Source organism: Phallusia mammillata, chromosome 3 (genome assembly GCF_965637545.1).
Source record: "Phallusia mammillata chromosome 3, kaPhaMamm4.hap1.1, whole genome shotgun sequence".
Taxonomy (NCBI): Eukaryota; Metazoa; Chordata; class Ascidiacea; order Phlebobranchia; family Ascidiidae; genus Phallusia; species Phallusia mammillata.
Window position 1 is genome coordinate 21,742,040 of NC_137254.1, and position 22,934 is coordinate 21,764,973.

General features: G+C 37.0%; 2 protein-coding genes across 2 annotated transcripts; one reads left to right on the forward strand and one right to left on the reverse strand.

The window, feature by feature from the left end:
• The first annotated feature begins 739 nt into the window (after nt 1–739).
• Nucleotides 740–9,166, forward strand: LOC145219831 (uncharacterized). Its single transcript, XM_080087139.1, has 12 exons — nt 740–832; nt 1,559–1,689; nt 2,647–2,720; nt 2,836–2,996; nt 3,595–4,532; nt 4,805–4,931; nt 5,922–6,709; nt 7,071–7,488; nt 7,573–7,638; nt 7,870–8,012; nt 8,355–8,541; nt 8,874–9,166. Exons 1-12 carry the CDS (start codon nt 751–753, stop codon nt 9,164–9,166), a joined length of 3,408 nt encoding a protein of 1,135 aa, XP_079943265.1. The 5' UTR covers nt 740–750.
• Nucleotides 9,167–19,009: 9,843 nt separating this feature from the next.
• On the reverse strand, nt 19,010–21,478 carry LOC145218755 (prolyl hydroxylase EGLN3-like). The gene is made up of 7 exons (XM_080086162.1): nt 21,067–21,478; nt 20,470–20,663; nt 20,079–20,309; nt 19,764–19,883; nt 19,564–19,703; nt 19,369–19,436; nt 19,010–19,303 (listed from the first exon to the last, which is right to left on the reverse strand). The coding sequence occupies exons 1-7, from the start codon at nt 21,323–21,325 to the stop codon at nt 19,284–19,286; spliced, it is 1,032 nt and encodes a 343-aa protein (XP_079942288.1). The 5' UTR covers nt 21,326–21,478; the 3' UTR covers nt 19,010–19,283.
• Nucleotides 21,479–22,934: the final 1,456 nt, after the last annotated feature.

A 22,934-nucleotide genomic window follows, 5' to 3' on the forward strand; every position in this document is an offset into this window, starting at 1 on the left:
ATGTTTGTACACAAAAACAATTGCAAAAATCACAGAAGTTAATTTTCTAAATTTGTTTTAAATGGAAAGTTTTCTACCGGGAAAACACATTCAAGCAACAAATAGTTACGATTTTATTACATCTTTGGGGAAACCTTTTTGTCTCGAACATGATTGTAGGAGTACGTCATCATCCACGTCATATGTTTGTCACAAATTTAGAACAACACAAGACAAAAATAGGAGAATTGCCGCACAACCCTGACCGCGTTCGTGTTAAATATAAACGTATTTTGAAATTCTCAAGCCTGAAGAATGTTTATGATTGGTGCATTTACTGCAATTAAGTTATTCCGTGAAAATGTTTAATATTTTTGCATGATCACATTGCGCTTGCCAGAAAAAAACGTAATTTGCAGCAGTCTAACGGTAATTGGAAGTGCACAAATTTCATTTTCGTGATTGGCACATTTGACCTGACAACAGCCTTCCAGGCGTAAACAATGCCCTGAAATTCAGACGCTTGTTAAGCCACAGGTTTACAAAAAAACAATAGAAATGGATTAAATTTTTCAGTTCAAAACGTCTGGTCAAGCAAATCTAGGTCTGAAATTTATTTCTGATGCAAGGTTGGAGTTCATTAGCACTGAGGTATGGAAGTGGAGTTGATTTCGATTTGCATGGCATGTAAATTGAAAGCAAGACCAGGAAAAGTGTTAAATCATACGTGTGCGTTTTTCAGGAAAATATGGACATAAGATTAAAAAAAATATGTTAAAGTACGTTATTTATGTTTGTTGTCTGCTGTCTCTAAAAACGATACAAGTTTATGCAAACGTTACCCAGCATAAAGGTAAGATGATACTATTTTGCATGTTTCCTATTTTAATAACCTCGATTAAACCGGACTTGTTTGACCAAAAAATCTATTCGGATTAGGCAAAGAACCGATTTATCCAATGTCGTTTTTTAAGCTTTGCGCTAGGATATAAGTGATCGTTACAAATCAACTTCTTTGGGGTAATTAACCACCCAATAACGATACAATTCAAGACAAATAAATATATTTGTCCATCATATTGGTATGTATAGTTACTGAGTGTCTAAAGATTAACGGGGGACAAACATTGGCATTTGACTATTGTCATAAGCGTGGTATTAATGACGGCCAGACCCGAAGTATTAATGAATCCAGTGTCAACGCTACACAATTTTATAAACACAGCAAACATTACAATGTAAAAAGTATCAAACAGTAAGCAGTTGTCAAAAACCACCGCGTAACTTCAGTGTAATTTAATTTACAAATTTGTCATTGCAATGTAAAATATCCAGATTAGGAGATGCAAACAAAGCAATTATTCTCCGAATTAGGCCAAAATCCAGATACCATATTCCAAGATAACAAAGCGTTTGTTCAGAAAAAGCATCATAAATCGTTTGTATTATAGAGTTAGATGAAGATCAGGATTAACCGTTTTTACTGTAGTTATTGCAAGAATTTAAACCAATACCATGTGTGACGGAAACTGTACAACACCACAACCAGAAAGACGAGAATCGATGTTTTGTATTTTAGAAAAATCCATTTTTTGTGACAAATCCGGCACGGAATATAAATTCTTAACCAGGGCAGTAACTCCAAAGAATTCGACCGAAGCATGTCGTCAGTTTGGAGGTCAGCTTGCAACGATAGATAGTGTTGAAAAGGTGGGTGCTAAAACGTCATGGTAAAACAAAGTCGATAGTTAATTTAAAACATTTAGGATAGAAAAACGTTTTTTTTTTCTATTTAAAACTTTTCAAATCACTGAAACATCGAAATTGGTTTACACAATAGAAAATTTACATTTACACACTTCCGGCTTAACGAGATAAATTAAAAAAGCCACGCTTAAAGCACATTAGCACACCCAGTGTATTTTGCTCACCGTGGCGCCAACAAAAACTGCTAAACAACGCAAAGACCATTGAAGTCAAAAAGTCCTGGTAAAATTGTCAATGTTTCTACAGTTACCAGGTTGGCTTAATGAAGCCCAAAGAAATTTTGGGGGCATTTACGTCTAGATTTACCCATATTTACACACAAGTTTATTAAGGCCAACTATATAAAACGAAAATTCTCGAACAGCCGTAGGCCTACTGTGATTGAATGTTGGAAATTTTCCGTTTGAAGCTGTTTGCACCTGGACTTGTTTTGAGTCATCACTGAAAATGCCCGGCAAGGAAGTTGACTGTGTTCAAAGGCGGATATGCCTAATTAACGATTAGTGCCGATTACTTTACCGGTCGGAAAAGAACAACATTAAAAATGGAAATAATTTCGTTGTTGACCGGAATTTTTGGATCCTAAGCGAAATATCAATATGATTTATCGCAAGCGGTTGTTACTAAGTCGACTCAAAATTAAACATTTTGGCTCAGTTCTCAAACGTTGTAGTCTACATTACTGGCCTATAGGGGAAATATCCGAAGTTATGTTAATTTAAAGTCGGCATTTGTTTTGACCAAGACTTGCTAAGTTCCAATTTGTGTAAAAGAGACTTTTAGTTTTCACCTGTGGGGATTTTTTTTTATAGGCCTTTTTTATAAAGGTCCATTTTCATCACCTTTCCACCTGCTCATAATAAAGTCGTGTTTTGTTAATTTAGTTGGCTTGCTTTTCAGATTGAATTCATTCAGAAGAAAATTAAGGAGAATAACTTACCTCAAGCTGTAGTCGGTCTGCACCTAAACGTCCGGTAAGTTAACTTACATTGACACTTAGATACAAATTTCGGTTTCACAGTTATAACTTATGTTTGATATAAATCAGGAGTTTTATTACATGGTATTATTCAATCTGTATCATTGTAGACGAGGAGCCATTGAACATCTTAACGGTACAATTCTCGAAGATGGCTTCCAAAAAGCTCTGAATGAGTATCAAGTCATGCCGACCCCGCCACACCTCGTTGCAATCATAAATCCAGTAAAAAAGTCGATCACCAGGGGTTACCTGTGCCAAAGGCAAACAGGTTCGTTAAACATATCTTCAAGCCGTCAATTCAGAGAATTCGTTACCTAGAATTTAATGCATGACAGGCGTGACGTCAATTGAAATTTATACGTCATATCGCCGTTACCCGGCGTCAGGACGTACTAGGCGTGATTTCAACTGCGTAGATTTTCTTCTTCTTAATATTTGATGAGTTTCACGGAGAAGCCGAATTCGGTTTTAGTGTATTTGTATAATGTGCAATGTGCATACGCAACATAAACTTCATTGCAAGATAGCTTACAAATTACCATGAGCTTAGTTTGTTTCCAGATGCTAATTTTTTAATTTAACTAAGCGGAAGGCGGGAGACACATTAAATTTTCATCATGCAAATTGAGTTTGGCAATAATAAACTTTCAAAACTCCCTACGCCATCGCTTACTAAAAGTATTGAAAGTTTACACAACGACCATTAAGCCTCAATTATTTAACTCGGCTATGAAACTGCCATGGGCTGACTTAACAAATTGTATACCTTGCGTGGCAGCTTTGGATAACTTTAATTTATGGCTGAGATGCTTTGTTTTGGAGATTCGTTCCCTGTTGTGATATTTGTTATTTTCCTTTGTTCACAGCAATCAACGCAAGGTTTTGTGAAAACGAAAATGGCAACGCCATTAAAGTAACTGATTTCAAACCAACTACTGCAGTCCCAGGTATCAAAACAGACGCCAAAAGAGAAACCGAAATAATACCGACAAGAAGCATTAAAACATCACCATTGTTTACCCAGCAAGAGCTGGAAATTCAGAAGCAAGAATTCCTGAAACATTTGAATGGCCGCTTGTCAACCATACTTCCTCACATCAAGGCTACCACTATAAAACTGCACAAGCAACCATTGGCTAAGCGGGACACCACTGTAGGGGTAGGGAATACAACCGGAAACGGTACACTGTCAAACTCTACAAGTGTGCTAAATAGGACAGCAACAGATGTAAGCAGTTTTCATCAAGTTTCAATGGACAGTGATGAATATACAAACGGCAAAGACCCCGAAAGCGATGATAAGTTGGAGAATAGCGACGATTTTAGTTTTTTTGATGGTATTGTGCCTATCCACGAATTTAACTCGGACGATGCTAATGTTAGTGAACACACAAACGACTCAACAATACCTGAAAGGACAAAAGTCTATCAGGATTCAAAACATGAACAATATGCCGATCAGCAATACGATCATGTCGAGTCACCAGCAGCAACGACTTCATCAGTGGCGAATGCTGAGTCAGCCACTGTAGGCAGTGAAAATCAACCACCTGTTCCTTCAGTTTTTGGCATTAACGTCGTTGAAATTTCTGGCCCCCAGAATTTACCTAGCGCTTCGGACTTAATGAACAACATCAGTTCAGCGATTGAGACGCCATCTAAAGAGAAATCTCCGGATTCTGCACCGATTTTACCGAATGAATTGTCAACAATTGTTGAGGACCTACTGCCCATGCTCGCACCGCACCACATGGAAGGGCCAGCAAATGATTTTAGAGGGCCGCATGAAAGCAAAGAAGCAGAGGTTGGTATAGTTAGCTAATTAAATAGGAAATCAATATTAAAGCTGCAGACAGTGCACACTGTTTTGACTTATAAAGAAATTGAAATCCCATCAGTGACGTTGGTGACAAGACATCGGCCGTAGTGACTAGCATAGCCATCAAAACAATGTACACTGTCCGCGAATCATTTATTGGCTTCATGCTTTTGAAACAATGCTTATTTTGATACAATAACTTTATAACAAACGCGTTGACTTATATGTGATGTTGCTAAGGATAAATGTGTTTGTAGGAGGCTAGGGATGACTTGATTTCAAATTACGCACTGAGTTTTATGAGAGTAACCAGTAACCTGCTGAAATCAGAAAATACCGATGCTTGGAAAGAAGTTGCCTCGTCTAAGAACATCTCTAATCGAGGTAAATATAAAAAAATAACAAGTTAAATACAGTAAAGTAAAGAGATAAAAGACGGTTCAATGATGTACAGCTTGGACGTGGTATATGGTAAAAGGTTTATTTCGCTTGATAATAATATCTTTCATATTCTTGCACATAAAGTTTTGAAACAATTTCTGGAAATATTTTTGTAAAAACAATACAACAAATAGATCTTTGCAATTGGATGACATTAAAAACCCACATTAGATGGTTAATTATTATTACTTAAATGTACTTGATCAACACGAACATAGCAAAATGGGACTTGGCCTCTTACCTGAACTATTTTCGGATAATTTAGGTAAATTGTTTTCAAAAAACAACGACGACACTTAATTGTTTAGTAAAAATCAAATTCGGGAAATCGTTTGGTTTTGAGGTGTGATTACTTTACACTTTGAGGTTTTCAACGTTATTTTGGGTTTAAGCCAGTGGTTCTCAACCTTTTTTCTTTCGTGGCCCATTTTCATTGCTCAAAAATTCTGTGGCCCAGTAAATTTTTATGAAAGAAAAAAACAACTATAAAACAGGTTCAGAAAAAAAGCAGAACATATTTCAAACAGAATATAAGTTCAATATAACTCAATGCGAAACAAAATCATAAAATAGCAGTTTCCCTTCTTTAATCAAGCACTTTCAGTTATGACCGAGTAATTGGACAATGAATATGCTGCTATCTGGCTTTATTGTAATCCCAAGTAGTTTATTACATCATAAACATAAAGTGTTGCAGAAACTCAAAGTAACTTTATACCGTAAATAGTTAAATTCAAATTAATTTACATCCCTTCTCAATTTCTCCCCAAGCCATTATTTTTGTAAAACTGAGTGTAGCGACACAAATGAAAGCAAATTCCTAAAAACAGCTTTCTATTTGATTGATCTGTGGCCCAATCAAAATGCTTGTATGGCCCACTGGTTGAGAACCGCTGGTTTAAGCGATCCGCATAATATGATATGTTTTTTTAGATAGTCTGACACCGTCAGCCCTCCTTGAGCAAATGGACGCAGTTTTAGATTTTTCTGCAGCGTCTCTCGGAAAAGGCTCACAGCAGTTGATTTTCGACAGCGATGAACTTGAAGTACGATTGGAACACATTGCTGCAAGTAATGTGACACATCTGGACGTCAACGCAGATGGCACCGTGCGGTTTCCAAACAGCACTCTAAGTAGACCCATAAGATCACTTTCTCAGAATGCAACACAGGTTGGAAGTCTGGCTGTTGTAACCGCCAATTACAAAAGCGTACCAGAAATACTACAGGCTTGCGCTGAAGTTTCAATGCAAAGTCTTCAGAATGAGATAGTACCAATGGACAGTAATGGCACAGAAGAGAATGCATGCTCCCAAAAGGGTTTTTTTGTCACTGACTCTTTATGCCAACATATGTACCCTAACGCCACAGAACCACCAAAAGGAGTATGGACGTTTCCTGAAAGATCCAACGTTCTATCTGTAACAGCATACCAGACTAATATTAAGAAGAGTATGCCTGTGAAATTTCGAATCCAAGGGACGGAAACAACTTCGAAAACTTTGTTATCAAAGTGTGTGTATTACGATGTATACGAGCTACTATGGTCGGATTACGGTTGCGAAATGAAGTCAGTATCAGACGGAAAGTTTACATGCTTTTGCAACCACACAACCAACTTCGCTATTATGCTTCTGGTGCCGAGTAATCGTGAGAAATTGGTTGGGGTCGATGTATACGACATGGCGCCCTCTGATGGCCTATGTGGTGTTACTCTTCAGGTAAGACTGTTCAGGTTACTATTTTCTGTGTCCCTAAAACCTAAATAGACCTGGGTACACAATGCACAGTTCTAAATATTATCAGCAAAACAATACAATACGTATATTATAAAGCATCATAACATTTCGACAATTACTTGTCATCGTCAGGTCAAATAAAAGCCACAGAAGAGACTAAATTTTTGTTTAATGTGTACCGCGTTTGTCCCCCAATTGCCTGCGCAGTAATTGTAGAAACGTTGTGGTGCTCTGTACATGTATATTAGCTTGTATTTTTTGTTGTAAATATGCCTGGTTCTCTGTTATATGTTCACAAAACACTCGGTATTTTAAAGCGTAATTAAAATATTTTTATCTCCAGATGATAAGTTTCGTTGTCAGTGGATTCTCAATCGCATTCCTAACTGTCAGCGTCGCCTTCTTTGCCTACGCTCGTCAAACATCGGAGAGGACAGTTGAACGAAATACGGTTCATATGTGCTTTGCTCTTTCCATGCTCTGCCTTCATCTTGTTCTACTGATGGACAACTCAAACATGAAATTACACATACCCGGTGGCGCCCCGCACGCGTCACCCGACTGGTTTTGTTACGTCATAACGGCGTTGACGCACTTTTTCCTGTTGTGCAACTTTGCATGGATGTCGGTGGAGGGAATTTTACTCTATGTTTTGGTTGTCATGGGCAACAAAGCATTGGGAAAATGGAAGCACGTTATTGGTTGGCTACTGCCGATGGTAATCGCTGGCGGGACGTTAACGGTTGCCATGGTTACCCAAGGTAAAAACAATAACAATACTTTTTGGATAATTTCAGTTTTGTAGAAAAAAATTTTCGTTATTTGTATCGTTTGTGCTTTTTTAGTGCCATATGTGAGATTGTCAGAAGATACAGACCACATGCTTAATACAACAATGCTGCAGGACGAAGGTAGGCTGGTGATAAACTGCGTTGTATTGATACTCGACCGTTTTACATGATTTTAAACCACTGCACAGTTTAATAACTGTATGCTGAATGACGAAACACGAGGCAGCTAGACTGTACTGAGCAGAAAACCAATTTGTTATTTTTTGTTTCTTTTTACTTCTTCGCTTTTTTGTTGACATATAAGATGAAACACATGGTTATATAACGGACAATCTCATTTATTTTGTACAGATGGAGATGTGTGCTACCTGGCAAAGGACCTGACCTGGGCAGCGTTTGTTCCTGTGTTGATGAGTTATATCCTTAACTTTGCAATCACCCTCAGACTCGTAGCTGTCATTGGTCGTTTGAAAAAAGAAAGTCGAAAGTACAGGGTAGGGCTTCACCTGTTCGTACTGAAACTAACATTTAAAAAATGCATTTGGAGTCATCGAGTCCTGACACATAATGTTTACAAAGTTTTGAACGTTGAATTTGTCCTCACTGTTTTGACAACTGTTTATTTGTATTTAAAAAAATAAAAAATAATAGTGTTTTTCAAATGACGGAATTAAACTGTAAAAAAGCGTATAATGCCTCTGTTATTTCTAATGCACTATGGGTACATCTTTATTATTCTTGTGCTGGTGTTGTACACCGATTAAAAATTCGCCTTTAGAAGACCTTTCTAACCAGGCCATTTACTATTTTGTTAACAAAAGTATATACTGTTTCAGCCCAGCGGACAGCAAGGCACCGAAAACCAAAACAACATAAAGGCTGCAAGAAAATCGTTTATTGCTTTTCTTAAGCTCAATCCGCTGCTTGGATTTCCATGGATTATTGGATTCGTTAGTTCGTTTGTTCCGCAACCATACTTCTGTTATCTTATCTTCGTACACACGTGTCTTAATGGAATACAAGGTTAGTTAATGCTTCCAAAAAAAGATTTTTACATAAGCGTACCACAAAGTCAGCGGAAAAAACAAATTAATTGCTAAACTATACTCAGAAGTTAGGCTAAGGCTCCAATTCTGGACAAGTTTTTTAGTGTTTATCGTTTTTTTTTTTTTTTTTTTTCACTAATTTGTGTATTTACGGTTTCTCTTTTAATAACACACAACATATTTTTAAAAGACGACAATAAAGCCAAAGTTAAGTGAAGCACTGAGATGTATAGAGCATACGCTTAGGCTAGGGACAAACTAGTCACTGACTTAATAACAAGTGACATTAAAATAATTATTTTCACTCAGGTGTGATATTCTTCTTCGTCACGGTGGTCGAAAACGAAGAAAGCCGTTCGTTGATTCGACTGACGTGGCGAAAACTACGCCACAACACGAATAGCTTTGTAAGCACACTGAGGCCTCGAAGAAGTTTATCGTATCCTGTCGTCGCACTTAATAACAGACCCACAGCATCTTCAACGCCACCAAGTGATAGACATCGCACTGTCCACACGCCGGTGCTTGGTGGTAGAGAAGTCCGACCGAGGAACATTGTCGTTTCCAGTACATCGCCGAAAGAGAATTTTCACTATGTTTAATTTTATCTCTTTTACAGTTTCGTTCTTTTGTTGTTCCTTGTCATACGAAGACGCTTGATCAAAAATTCTGCAAAAGTAATACAGATAGTGTTATGTTTTGCGCCTACAGGCGGTAATATTTCTTAAACATGAACAAAATAAGCAAAATAGAAAAAAAGGAAAGGAAACCAAACGAAGAAGATTATTCAAACATATGTTATTTTCCTACTGATGTTGTTTACCGATATCTATTAACAGTTCGAGTTCCAAGGCAATAGTATCATTTAAGATGCTTGCTTTTCGAAGTAGTTTGTGCTGGCGTAGAAGACGCGAGCCGAACGAACAAGGCAGGCCAATCAACAGCGCCACCAAGCTTTGTTTGCACGACCAACGTTTCCTCCGATAGCTAGAGCCGAAAAGCCGAAATTATTTCCTCTAGAGTCTAGACTGAATGATCCATACACGGGCAGGAACTTGGTCGAAAGGTCCGGCGCGCCTGACCCATATACAGACATAAAAAAACCTGTTCGGGAACCCTGCTCGTCCCCGGGAGAGTCCTGGGTTCAAACCCCGTGAAAAATAAATAAAAAAAGAATGATCCATACACAAACAAAAATGATCAGGATGGGTACCCGACACTCTTTTGGGGTCGAATCACATTAAGATAAGTAAATCAATTTCCATAGGGCTTTAAGACAGATGACGTTTTCCCCATTTGGACACGACGAAAAACCCAAAAAGGACATTTTGGGTTAGTCTCTGGTTCAAAGCCCGTAAAAACCTGTCTTGTCAAAATCTTTGGTCAATGAACTTGTAATTATGCTTTTAAATTTTAAACAGAGATGCCAAATTGCAGGTTGACCTTTTTCTTAAAGTCGTGGATGTTTTCTGTGGTTTCAAACGCATGCTTTTGTTTTAACGACGTCCGATAAGCGGAAACGGCTACAGCAAACACTGACAGGATTTAGGACCTGTTGGTGACATAGGCCCTAAAGTAAACATTAACTATAGCGCCAATGAAGGTGGCGCAACAAGTAGCAAATAAAACGAAACTTACATGCAAATGGCGTTTCGACAGGGTAAAACCCAAACCAGTCATCATGAGTCATCGCTAATCTAACGAAAAAAATAGAAAAAAGATTAAGTCTGCATAATCTTTAAAAGCGTCAAAAATACACTTTTGTATAGTCAAGCGTCTGTTGTATGTAAAAAAGAGCAATTATAACGTCCGTTCATAATAGGTGCAGTGTGGTAAGAAATTTCGACCGAAACGCAACACCACATGTTAACCCGCATAAATGAAATGTATTTTGCTTTTTTATTGTTGAATAAGCGTGACAAGCATAGAAAATGCACAAGGTAACAACCATAACGCTTAAATTATGATAAAGGTCACAGCCGGAAAATTTCCCTTCTGCACCTGATGGTTACCAAACATATCGATTTTTCTGCGCGAGCAACGTTAAATCTATGATCCACGGCCTTAATACATCATCACGCTATCACCAACGGCCCTGGTTGCCCAATTAAACCGACAAGATAACAATGGCGCATGTCACAACCTTACACAATCCCTAACCGTACACAAAAGAACCTTTTGCTTGTACACAATACGACAAACGGCGTGGTAAGGTTAACAAAGCCGAAACCCCATAGGAGAGCAATGAAAGGTGTTGTTCAGTGAATTTAGATTATGTACAGCCGCTTGCATTAGTGGTTGTACTAAACCGCATGTTACAGAAAGAGGGGTATATGTAAGACCACATTGTGGCTACGCATCTAATTGGTTTTGGGGCTACGTATTTCCTCATTTTCAGCGACTTCTAATAATTAGCAACCGAATAAAAATCAGCACTTGGCTTTGTGCTTGTATCAAAAATTGCCGATTTCGTTGGTAGAAAACTGCCAACATAACAGCTAAAATGTACCGAAATGCCTTGTAAAAATCTCGTCCGGTGTACATTAATCTCCATAGGACTGAAACCAACATTTTGCTAAACCTTTTGGATCTAGGAAATGTCAATCAACCACCTAACAGCATATTCCATACAACGGATGATGATGGTATTGAATTGGCATGCTCTTAGATTAAAGAACATCTTGGTGGCAAAAATGCTTAAACATACGCCTGCTTCCATTATTCCGATGGCATTTTGACTTCCTTATTTGTTTAAATTTGCAATGTTTAGAGAGGAAAATATTTTGCAGAAGCCTAAGCGAAATTTAAACTGCACAAATAACAAACACCCATGGTTAAACCCTTGGGCTCACCTATGATCGATATAACCAAAAGCTAAATTTTATTTTTTTGGATACGTTGTTGATTTACTCTATCCATTTTACTGAATACATCTTTTTTTGCAAAATAATTTATTTGGTTTAAACTGTCAAGAACGCAAATGAAACCAGGTCTTTTTCAGGCCTATAACCCAGTTTTTACAAAGGTCAGCAAGTTCATTCACTAGCTATAGACTACTTAACGAACAAACAACTACTATTTCAAACTGAATGACGAACATCTTTCTAAAGATCAGAAGAATACGTTCAAATATTGACATTAAATTTAAAAGCTATTATGTATTTGCCCACTTCTGTAGCATACTATAAAGTTATTGAACTGCACTGGGTGTAGTCTACCACATTGCAAGTCGCACCTATGTTTGTCTAGTAACATAAAGAAGTCCTAAAATCGTAAGCTGTCTGTAGCTAAACTTATACACACAACAGCACTTCAATGCGTCTTACATTATCAAAATCAACCATTGTATTAAAATCCACTATCGAGTAAAAAGAATTTAAGCCAACGAATTAATACAAGTTTTCTACATTCGTTTTATATTTTAAAGCCATTAAACAACAAAAATGATGTAGAGACTTAAAACCCAACAAAGTATAAATGAAAACAATGCTTTTAGACAAGCGTTTTAGTCAACATCCAAAATGTCACACTACCATTTCACACGTTGCGATACAAGTCTGTAAGCTGCACGAAAAAAGGGAAATTCAGGTACATTTTACCAGTTCATGGTAACGACCAGTTTACAAATTAACCTGACAAAACAGTATTTACCCCACATACCACGTTCTTAAATCAACTAACCATTTTTATATGAAGTCGTTGCGCTTGGTATAACTTTCACCTATATCTGGAGCATTGAAAAGAATTTACCAATTATCTTCATTCCCGAAAAGATTCACAATACTAACATATTTGCGAAGGGTCTTATTAACGCTGAAAAATTTACATGTAAATTGTACTGACCTTTGATCGAAAAGGTTTAGCAGTTGACGCTAGGCCTTGAAAGAATGCCTGTCACTACATATGTAAACGGTGCTTGCTTGAACAAGACCGACAGGCTTTATACTCAAATTAACCAAAACCTGTACCTCTGGGTGGCCGCGTAGAAATCATATTATAGAAGCGCTAACATGCACCAACACAGCGCTATTTGACCTACAGAAGCCGTAGTCGAATGTAAGATTCTCGTCCCAGCATCGGTTTAATATATAGGGAACAAAAATCGATCGTTACCTTAACGCCTCATATCTCGCCTATTTCCTATTCAAGCAAGAAAGCAACGGCAACCTGCTTATATTTGCTCGGCTAACAAAGACATACGTGGTATATTGTGGTAATATACGCCCTTATGCTGTTAAAAAAGCTACGATACGCATGCTATACGCCGGCCATGTGACAAAAAGGAAATTCAGCGGCCCGGTGACAGGTTTTTATGACATTTGATGAGGCTCCAAGCAACAGGAGATAATACCGTGTCTAGGTTTTATATTTATTCCAGGTACTAAATGTAAAGCTTGCCGTTGTGATCGTAAAGTGCGGTGTAACACTATTACCAGCAATGTTGAACATCCTGTAATCTTTCAAAATCGTTTTAGACTTCAGATACTGGTTTTGTGTTCTTAAGCTGAATATTATACGCGAATTTGTTTGTGATGTCTATATATTCCTACAGCGATGCCGATATAATTGTTGTCCAACAGCACACTAATGTATTTACAGTTTCGCTACTGTGAGCACGTTAATTACACAGACTTGGCGGGTTTCAAAGTTTCACGAAAGTAAGATAACGAAATATGCACATAACCAGACTGATGTTCAAAACTCAAAATTAAAAAATAGCGACAAATTTTGTTGTTGAGTTTGCCTTTTTGTTACATGCCACATTGTTTACGTATCCATGAACATGTCACGTTTAAGAAAAACTTAAGTATATGGATTATTCATTTTCAGAGACAAACAGTGTCAACAACAGCTATTTATTTAATATTTGTAGTTTATTGTTTTAATCGAAACAGCCACAAAGCTAATTTTAGCGCTAAATTATTAGGTCAACGTAATGTCATACACGTAATCCTATAGGCATATTACCCTTATGACTTTCCAGACAATACCACCAACATCAACTGGCTAGTGCTGCACGTAATTTCCACTGTGTAATTAAAGTTGCTACATCGAAAGTCACATTTTAAGTACACAAGCTCCGTGGTTTCTGAGCAACAAGAAAGTCCTATGTACTGCCTGGAGTAAAACACCTGCTTAATCAGAGTTCACTGAAGAGAGTTTAGTTTAAAGCAAAAGGCAATAGTAACGTTTAGCAACTTTATTTCTACAACAAAAATAGGTATTTTTTAATTGTATTTCGTTAGGACCATTATAACTTTACTCATACACCATTCACACTGCAGACATTTGTCTTAAATATTTCACCAAGAAGACATATTCAACGACGTTGCGAACGGTCTTACTGGATCACGTGCAAGCACGCGACAACGAAACCGAAAAACAGCACATACTCACACTGAACTACAGCTCACGTGCACATCGTTGCTGTACTTTATTTGCCCCGGTAAGACATAAGCACCTCTCCGACAAGCTACTTTTGTGTTGACAAAGGCACTGTTATAACAGCTGAGAAATAGCACATATCGTGTATTTTCATCCGAAAAAGTTTATAATGAACAATAATCCATTAATATCCGACAAAATGCCCAACCATGCTTGATTTTTATGTTATGGCTTGTAATTCTACTATTACCTATACACATGATTGGATTTCTTGAAAATTACAAATAAATATAAAAATTGTAGGATGCTATCATGAAGCAAATATAAGTCAAGAACATTTTTTTAGCGACTGGGGTTTTTAAAAGTACTAAACTTTTAATCAACATCAAGCAATTTGTTGACAGTTATTCATTTGGAGAAGCTCTTTACCCGTACGCGTACAGCTAACCAGAAAAATTGGGCGCCTGTTATACTGCAAAACTCTATGCTGTCAGTTGTAGAAAAACTCTCATTTAGATAAAAGCAAACAGCAATTACCTTTTAACCCCGTGCGCCACATGTGTTGTAATAAAATTGTTTGCGTGGCCGGGCATATCAAATCATAAAATCCCCAAAAGAAAGATTTTCCAATAACCGCTATGGGGTCTGCGTCAGGGTCACAAGGCAATAGGGCGTTCTGTTTGTACACGCAACAGATGGTAGAAATTCTTCAGCAAACATAGGCGCATATGCTAAGCCGTGCGGTTATTGCGAAAAAAAGGCTTGCTTAAAAATCGCAGATGTTTATTGGGTTTTTATTGTCCAAAATGAACGCAACTGTGTATAAATTACACAGGGAAAACGAAACTAAGGTACAATCTGGGACTAATTCAAAATTCCATGCAATATTTTCGCCAGGATGTGTTAGGAAAGTGATGCGACCTGAAAAGTTGACACAGTTAGTATATTACTTTGTTTGTGTCCCAACATATGCCAAATAGCAGCTATTTGATTTGAACAAAACAATTTTAAATCCACTTCATACAACTTGTTTTTAAATTTGTGCAAATTTTAGGTAATTAAGCAACATATTAAATTTCAAACGTTTGTCAGTTACATTTTGAAATGATGAAAATTTGTGGAAAAAATCACAAAGGTGTCAAAAACGTATAGATGAAACGTGCAATTAAAATTCAAGTAGCCTAAATATGAATAAAAAAGCGAGACAAAAATAGTCTGTATAAACTTTTATTCGTTTGGATTTAACCACTGTGGCCACAAAGTAAAATAAAACAGACAAACCAAAGTTATGCAAACAGTTTTTGGTGCGAACGTTTTAAATCGCCCGTATCGCAAATAATTTACATTGCACAAACGTACAAATTACAGCCTTGAAAGCTATCAAGCTTCAATTTTATTCCGTGGAATACTACAACAGAATATATCTTCTATATCGAAAGTATTTGGGATTTCTTTTATTTGAAACGCTTCTTGGACATTGAGACAGCTTTGGGGTCTGTTGGACGTTTCTTTAGTAATCGATACATCACTAGAATCTTAGCACGCCATACAACAGTCAAACACAACAAAAGAAAACAAACCAAAAAAAACGAAAAACACCTGCTTCTCGCGACGGGCGTATGTCGTCACAAAATTCGATATTCTCTTGAATTTATGCTCTGTTTTGTTTTTGGCTCCGAGCCAACCCATGGTGCTATTAAATTTGCTGCTCGAAAGAGCTGGTACGAAAAATAAGAGAGAAAATGAGACATCGATTTTTTGCTTTGTTAAACACGACTTGCAGAAGGCTTCCCAACCCAACGCCTGCTTACCTGCTGGATGTCGCAGATGTCTTTAGGACAAGCATTGGATATCCAGTTGATAAAAAATTCGTTAAACTATATTCACATCGACAAGTGTGACTTTTTGACATATAATCTGGCTAGTTTGTTCAAACTTTCACATAATCCCTATCTCTGACGTAGGGGTTTTAAAACAGGTCAAGTATATATCCATTCAGAATAAATATCAAACTAGAGTCAGAAATACTTGATTATACCGTAGCAATCAAGTAGTTACAACAAACAAATCGACATAAGAAAAGAGCATTTTACCTAAAACATAATATATCGTCTATTTTGAACTTAAACAATTTTGGTGTGAATAAGGGATAAACAATAGAAATTTAACTCGATTTGAGTCAAAAAATGCATTTACCGCACCTACGTTAGAAGTTGTGTAACGCTAGGACGACGTCTATTGGCTACTTCAACAAAACCCAGAAATTAATTTCAAAAAACACATTCTTCAGGTAGCCTACGTCATAGAATTCATTACCGATGTGATTTTTAAAAATATATGTGATATTTGCTCCACCTAGCGGTCACACCAATCAGAATTTTACCGCCGTTTTTACTTTCGTAAATGTTTCATTTGCGTTTTAAGTTATTTGCAGTAGAGGACACGGTTTCGATTAATGTTTTGTCGGTGCAGTAATCGTTTTCGCTGTATGGTTTATATTCCAAGCCCAAACTGGGATCCTAGTACGGACACATATAAATAGTAAATTTTCTGTATTTGCTTTCTGTTTTAGTAGTAGGCCTATAGTTAACTAGCATTCATGTTTTCAATATAATTTAAATCACAGCATTTCCTCACAAGCGAGTTTACGGGTTAAGATGCTTGGAATTCATTTTTCTAATAAGCAAGCATATGTACTAAAGAAACAAAGTTCATAACTATATACAAGCGCATAAAAAATACTAGAAGGGTGGCTTTCTGATATACTTCCATTTTATATATTCTATACGATATTTACCAATTTACTATACACATCATTTGATCTACACATATGATTGTTTTTGTAAACAAAAACTAATGGGTCCCCACACGCGTGTTTGTGCGGATTTACGGTAAACAAATGTTGCGGTGACTTTTAGATTTTTAAGGACAAATTTTTAGAAAGCATTAACCCAACAATAAACATTTTTTGTACGTATTCTTTTTGCACTATTATTGTCATTTAATTACAAAAACATTAAAAAAGAACGAAACAAATACTTTAATTTAATCTCTTGCTTTGACCCAGATATTGTCGTCCAAGGTCGGGTTTTAAACACATTTTTTTCTAGAAAGCTGTAACAGTTGTGTTACAGACACTTTAAATTAAAAAGCAATTTGCTACAAGTGTACACATAACAATTCGTTTTTCATTTAACTTTGTTTCGCAAAACCATTGACCTGTAGTAACCTCTCAGGGTGCAACGACTGTTTGACCTATTGACACCGTTTTCAATAGCACGCCGTCCTTACTGTTCAACAACACCGTTTAACCTAATTTATACATGCCTTGAGTGTTGATTCCTAAATTTATTGCCAAAAAAACGCTACGTTATGACGAAAGAAAGTTCTGAACTGTGTTAGTAATACCTACTAGTTGACCTTAAGTAACCCGTGGTCATGCGGCGGCCGACCTGACAACGAGCATTTAAAAAAAAACATTTATCTTGCAAAAATGTCAAGTTTATTTTTTCAACTTTATTTTGATTAACAAGGTTTGCTTGACATATACGAAACCGAAGCACGCTTATTAGGTTTAAATCACGTCATAGGTGTGAAACCCTTACCAAAACTGAAAATGTGAGTGATAACTTAATAAAACGAAACAGCATTGCTGTGCAAAACAGCTGATTTCTGATCACCAAAACGACGTTTCGTAAAACGTCTGTCCGACGTCAAGCTGAGCCCTCCTGCTATCGTAAACCAGTGAGTTACTCTCTTGGGTCTTCTGCCTACAGTGTCTTTCTTGACCAAACGAGCGTTAGACACATTTACGTTCCGGGGGCCTGTGGGTGAACCGCTGGGTAATTCGGGGTCAAACTTCTGGAGGATCAAGTTTGGATTAATAACTAACATATGTCCAAATTTGAATAAATCTGAAGCACTCTTTCTTTACCAAACGAGCGTTACAAACCAGCGTTAAAAATTGTACGTTTCGGGGGCCTGTGGGTGAACCCTTGGGTCATTCAGGATCAAACTTCAGGAGGATCAAATTTTGGTTAATAACTAACATCTGACAAAATTTAAACAAATTTGAAGCACTCTTTCTTGACCAAACGCATATAACAAACCATGTTTTAAAAACTTTGCATTTTGGGGGCCTGTGGGTGAACCGCTGGGTAATTCGGGGTCAAACTTATGGAGGATCAAATTCGGGCTAATAACTAACATCTGTGCAAATTTGAAGCACTCTTTCTTAACCAAACGCGTCTAACAAGCCAGCGTTAGACAGAAAAAAAATACGGACAAAAACAATATGTGTCCCCTTCAGGGAAGGGGACCCATAATTACCACTTGCAGTGCAGCTTTTGACTGTTTGCAAAAATCGTCCCCTATTCTATTTTCTTGTTTTAAAGTTCAAGGCAATCGCCTCTTCAGAACATTTGTCGTCAAATTATGTGACTCACATGTCTTTTCAGGCATTGGGAATCATGTGCATTAATTCGCATAGCACATTTTAAAATGTAAATTTTACTTGCTGGTACTTGAAATCCGGGTTCTTCGATATACCTATTTTACAGTTCCTTAATAAGTGTACAATTGAGGCTGCATGTAATTTTGCCCTTACAAATTGTTAGTGATGGGACGGGTACCCGGTACTCGGTATCGAACGGTTTCAGTGGTATCGATACTCGTACTCGGTATCGAAATATTTTGTCTCAGTTTTCGATACCAAATGCCGGTATACATCATAAGAATATGGGCAACTTTTTGCCAATATTTCCTTCGGACAGCACAAAATCGGGAAAAATTTCCGCAAGGTTATGTATATATTTTTCGCTATCATGTGGTGATTACATTTTTCGGCGGGTGTGTGTGCACGCCTGTACCACGGCCATGGTAGATAATTTGTCCAGTGATATACCACACTATACTTAAGTACTCGGTAATCGTACTCGGTATCGAAGGTATTTTAACGTGGTACTCGTACTCGGTATCGGTACTCGCTTAAAAATCTGGTATCGTCCCATCACTACAAATTGTAACTGTTTTACAATAGACAATTTAAAATAAACAAGAAGCACTTGCAGGCACAAATAAATTATCAAGGCATCGAAATACATAAAATGGCAGAAATTAAAAACAACATGTACACAAGCACGATGAGAGACAAAAATGAGATAAAGGTGAACGACTAAGAAAACATTTTATTGAAATCAGTAATATAGATGTGTTTTCTGTACATAATACTGTCAAGCAGTAGGGCTTTACAATTGTAACTCGTGAACTGCTACATTGTTGATTTCTTGGATGAAAACACTTTCTATTTTCCAGGTATGGAATTCATCATCCAGTTCAGGCTTGTGCAGCATTATCTGAAAACAACAAAAAATTAAATAGCTTACCAAATTACAAGAATGACAAGTTTCAATCGACATACTTTGTTTCCATGCATCCAGAGCCTTCAACCTTTCGTCATAGTCAAAATACCAACAAGTTATTGCAAACCTAAAAACAGGAGGTTGGTAGTTTGCGCATACATTACTACATTACTGTAAAAGGTACATTATTGTACATCAATAAAAAATGTATTGTTAAATTTTTTTGTAAAAAGAATAAACATAAGGTAAAATACCTTTCTCTATGTGTAGGCATAACCTCATGTGGGTTTCGGTTGTCAGAAAAAAACAAAATGACACGATTAAATTTTGGTTCACAGACAACTTTTTTCTGATTCAAACATGTTGGATAAATGCACAATGCCCCACCATCTCTCTGCACGATGAAATATACTTGTAAGGAAACTGTTTACTACATGTCACACAACCAACATACAGAAGTGATCCAGTCTTTGTTGAGGTAATACAGACATGTGAGAATTCTACCATCCTTTGCAGGGTTATCAACATGGCGTTTGTAATGTGTCCCATTGGCAGGATAGCAAGATACCATTGGCTGCAGTTCAAAATACATCACTTAGCAAAGATGTCATAATTTCTGATTACAGACAAGTCAATAGATTCTGGTACATTTACACTTTTTTGTAGTTATGTCATTTTCATGTTACATTGATCAAGAATGCTAAACTTAAGCAAAAAATGCAAAATTAATGCATATGTCAGGGGATACATAACTTAAGAAAAACATTACTTTTGTCCTACTAAGAATACGGCAGTCTCCAATTTGACTACAAAGATGCACAAATTTGTCCATTTGCTTGCATAGATAGCGAACACCTTCACACTTTGTAACTGTTTCATCAACCCATGTGATTCGGTCACTGCGTATTCTTGTGGTGCCCAAATTGCTACCTTGTCTAACAATTTCACCATCAGCGAAATGGCCTGGCTTTGAGTAAAGACCCTTTACATCATTCAGCAACTGCAAAAAAAGTAAATAAAGTCTAATTTAGTTTAAAATACAACACAATTTAGCCAACCATTTGCAGATTTTAAAGCAGCATGATACAGTCTTTTGCGTTTAAAATTCCTGACAGCTATCCTGCCATACATAAGTCCTAGGCACTTGGCTTTAAATTTACCATTTCTGCTTGATCTTCTGGAAGAAAGTTATCGAACATACAAATGCCCATTTTTTCCATGTCGCTCCATATGGCTCTGGCCTTTTGTTCATCAACTTCAGTCACGTCAGATTTGTTAAATGGGTCCATCTTTACTGAATTCTGGGCAGCCCAAAGCTTTGAGGATTGGACTGCAGGTGCTTCGTTTGGTTCCTCTAAAAATAGCATTAAATCAATGAACTTGTACATTTATCAGGCAACCAACCAATTTTATTTTAATTTATTTATCTTGTCTTGAAGACAGTGGTGGGATTCAGCCGGTTCACACCGGTTCTATAAAACCGTCTCAAGAAATTTCAAGAGATCAGCGAACCGGTTAGCATTACTGGTTACTGTATATGACTTTTTGTAACAGAACCGGCTGAAAAATATGACTTTGGGATAGAACTGGCTGACGAAAAATTTGAATCCCACCACAACTGGAAGATCATACTGATCTTAGTTGTGCCAACAAACAACATATTTTGTACATTTGTGTACATAACCATAAGTTAAGGATAAGCTTTACAAACTACATTTTGATTTTAAGAAGGGAATAAATGAGAAGCTTGTTCTTGCCAGGATTTGCATCATTTAGGGCACTGGTGGTAGCAGATGATTCTCCATTTTGTACAGAAAGATTTGATATGCCCTCTCTGATGCTATTTTCTAATCCATTAGTATCTTCTTTAAGCTGAACAATTTTTTTACAAGCCTTTTTGTGGGCTTTCCAGTCCTGTTTCTGGTGTTCCCTACTACAATATGCTGCGCTATGACATTTTGAGCACCACTGGAGTTTATCTTCACTATCGCACACTTGACATTTTTGTGAAGACATAATTAGACATCCCTTGTCTGGTCACAACATCACCTCTTATGGCGCACCATTGTTTTTTCAACACAAAATGATTGTCAACAGCAATATGACTATATATAGGTTCCTGCTGATCAGAGGAACAAACAAGAAAACAATACTTCAGCAAAACATAAACTTTGTTTTAAAAAGTGTGAAGTTTAGGTATGGATGGTTGCCAACCTTCCCTTATTTCAGAGCACATTCTTTTTACTCTGCTCTATATTTTGTTGGGGTGACACTAAAACGTTGAATGGGCGGGACGTCGCGGAAATCGCTCAATATCGGGTAAATTGCTGACGGTTAGTGCTATTAGGGTTAGGTTGAGGTTTTATAATAGTATATGAATCAAAAAATGTCCCTGCCTAAAACTTATTCAACTATTTCCTGACATTAGGCCAAAATGCTATGGCGGGACGTCGCGGGAGATGGCGGGACGTTTCGGGCGCGGAATGTAGTGTTCGGCGGAATTTTTTTTAATGATTTACTATTATAAAACCTTATCCCAACCTTAATAGCTCCAACCGTCAGCAATTTAACCCGATATTTAGAGGTTTTCACGACGTCCCGCCATCTCCCGCGACGTCCCGCCCTCCATTCCACCCATCCCGCCCATTCAGCGTTTTAGTGTCACCCTTTTGTTGTTCTTGTCAAGGTTTAAAATGACAATTGATTCGTAAAAAATGTGTAATACCATTTTATTCTACGAGTTTATATTATCTAATAGCCAAAATTAAAGAAACAAATTATCTTTTTAAATTAAAAATAAATTTTCTTTTTTTCATGTAAAGGCTTGTTTAAAAACTTTAAAGATGACACCAATTTTTGGCTAAATGAATACTTTAGTGCAAGTTTACCTAACTAGGTTACTTAATGGCAAATCAGAAATATATTTTGGCCACAAGCATACCATCTGGTCTCCTTCATCCTAAATGCCAAAAATATCCTTTTTTTGAAAAAAACATGGCAAGCTATCAGTCCATGTCACCTAAAATATCCAACATCGGGGTTTGAAATGTGTGAACAAACAGCGTATTACAGTTCTAAATCCAACTTCTTATCATAACTTTCGTGAATTTAAGGTTTCGTTTTGTTCAAAAATGCAGACCCATTTTGTACACGCAATGACCTTCTCGTTAGCACTGCCGTGATTAGATAAATCTGTTTGCAAATTCATGAGGCAATTTATAGTAATTCGATAATAGTACACTCCATTTACCAATTCACATACATCACGTTTACCAAGTTTTACGTTATGTAACAAATCAGGCGCTACTTATCCGGATAAAATTTTATCCGGTGTACTACAAACTTCATTAAATTTTGACTCATTCTGTCCCCCAAAATCAAGAAAGTTGTGTTTTAGCAGTTTTTTTCTACCGTGCAAGTATTCAGCACAAAAAATTTGCAAAACTGTGTAAATAAATGACTTCAGTGGAAAAGAGGGCCCATAAAATTTAATATTAGGCCAGTTTATAAATGACATGTGTATAAATAGTCTAACTTCTTTGCCCTTGCAAAACGTTTAGGTTTGAAACCGAATCAGCCAAGAATTTCACAAAATAACGATAGCGTTGTTTTAAGTGGCGTTTTA

Excerpts from the sequence above, each read along its gene's own strand:
- LOC145219831 (XM_080087139.1), top strand. The coding sequence starts at position 751 with ATGTTAAAGTACGTTATTTATGTTTGTTGTCTGCTGTCTCTAAAAACG. Across the intron at positions 833-1,558 it reads AAACGTTACCCAGCATAAAG|AAAAATCCATTTTTTGTGAC; the intron begins GTAAGATGATAC and ends TTTGTATTTTAG. Across the intron at positions 6,710-7,070 it reads TATGTGGTGTTACTCTTCAG|ATGATAAGTTTCGTTGTCAG; the intron begins GTAAGACTGTTC and ends TTTTATCTCCAG.
- LOC145218755 (XM_080086162.1), bottom strand. The coding sequence starts at position 21,325 with ATGTCTTCACAAAAATGTCAAGTGTGCGATAGTGAAGATAAACTCCAG. Across the intron at positions 20,664-21,066 it reads CCTAAATGATGCAAATCCTG|AGGAACCAAACGAAGCACCT; the intron begins GCAAGAACAAGC and ends TGCTATTTTTAG. Across the intron at positions 19,884-20,078 it reads GTATTCTTAGTAGGACAAAA|CCAATGGTATCTTGCTATCC; the intron begins GTAATGTTTTTC and ends TTTGAACTGCAG.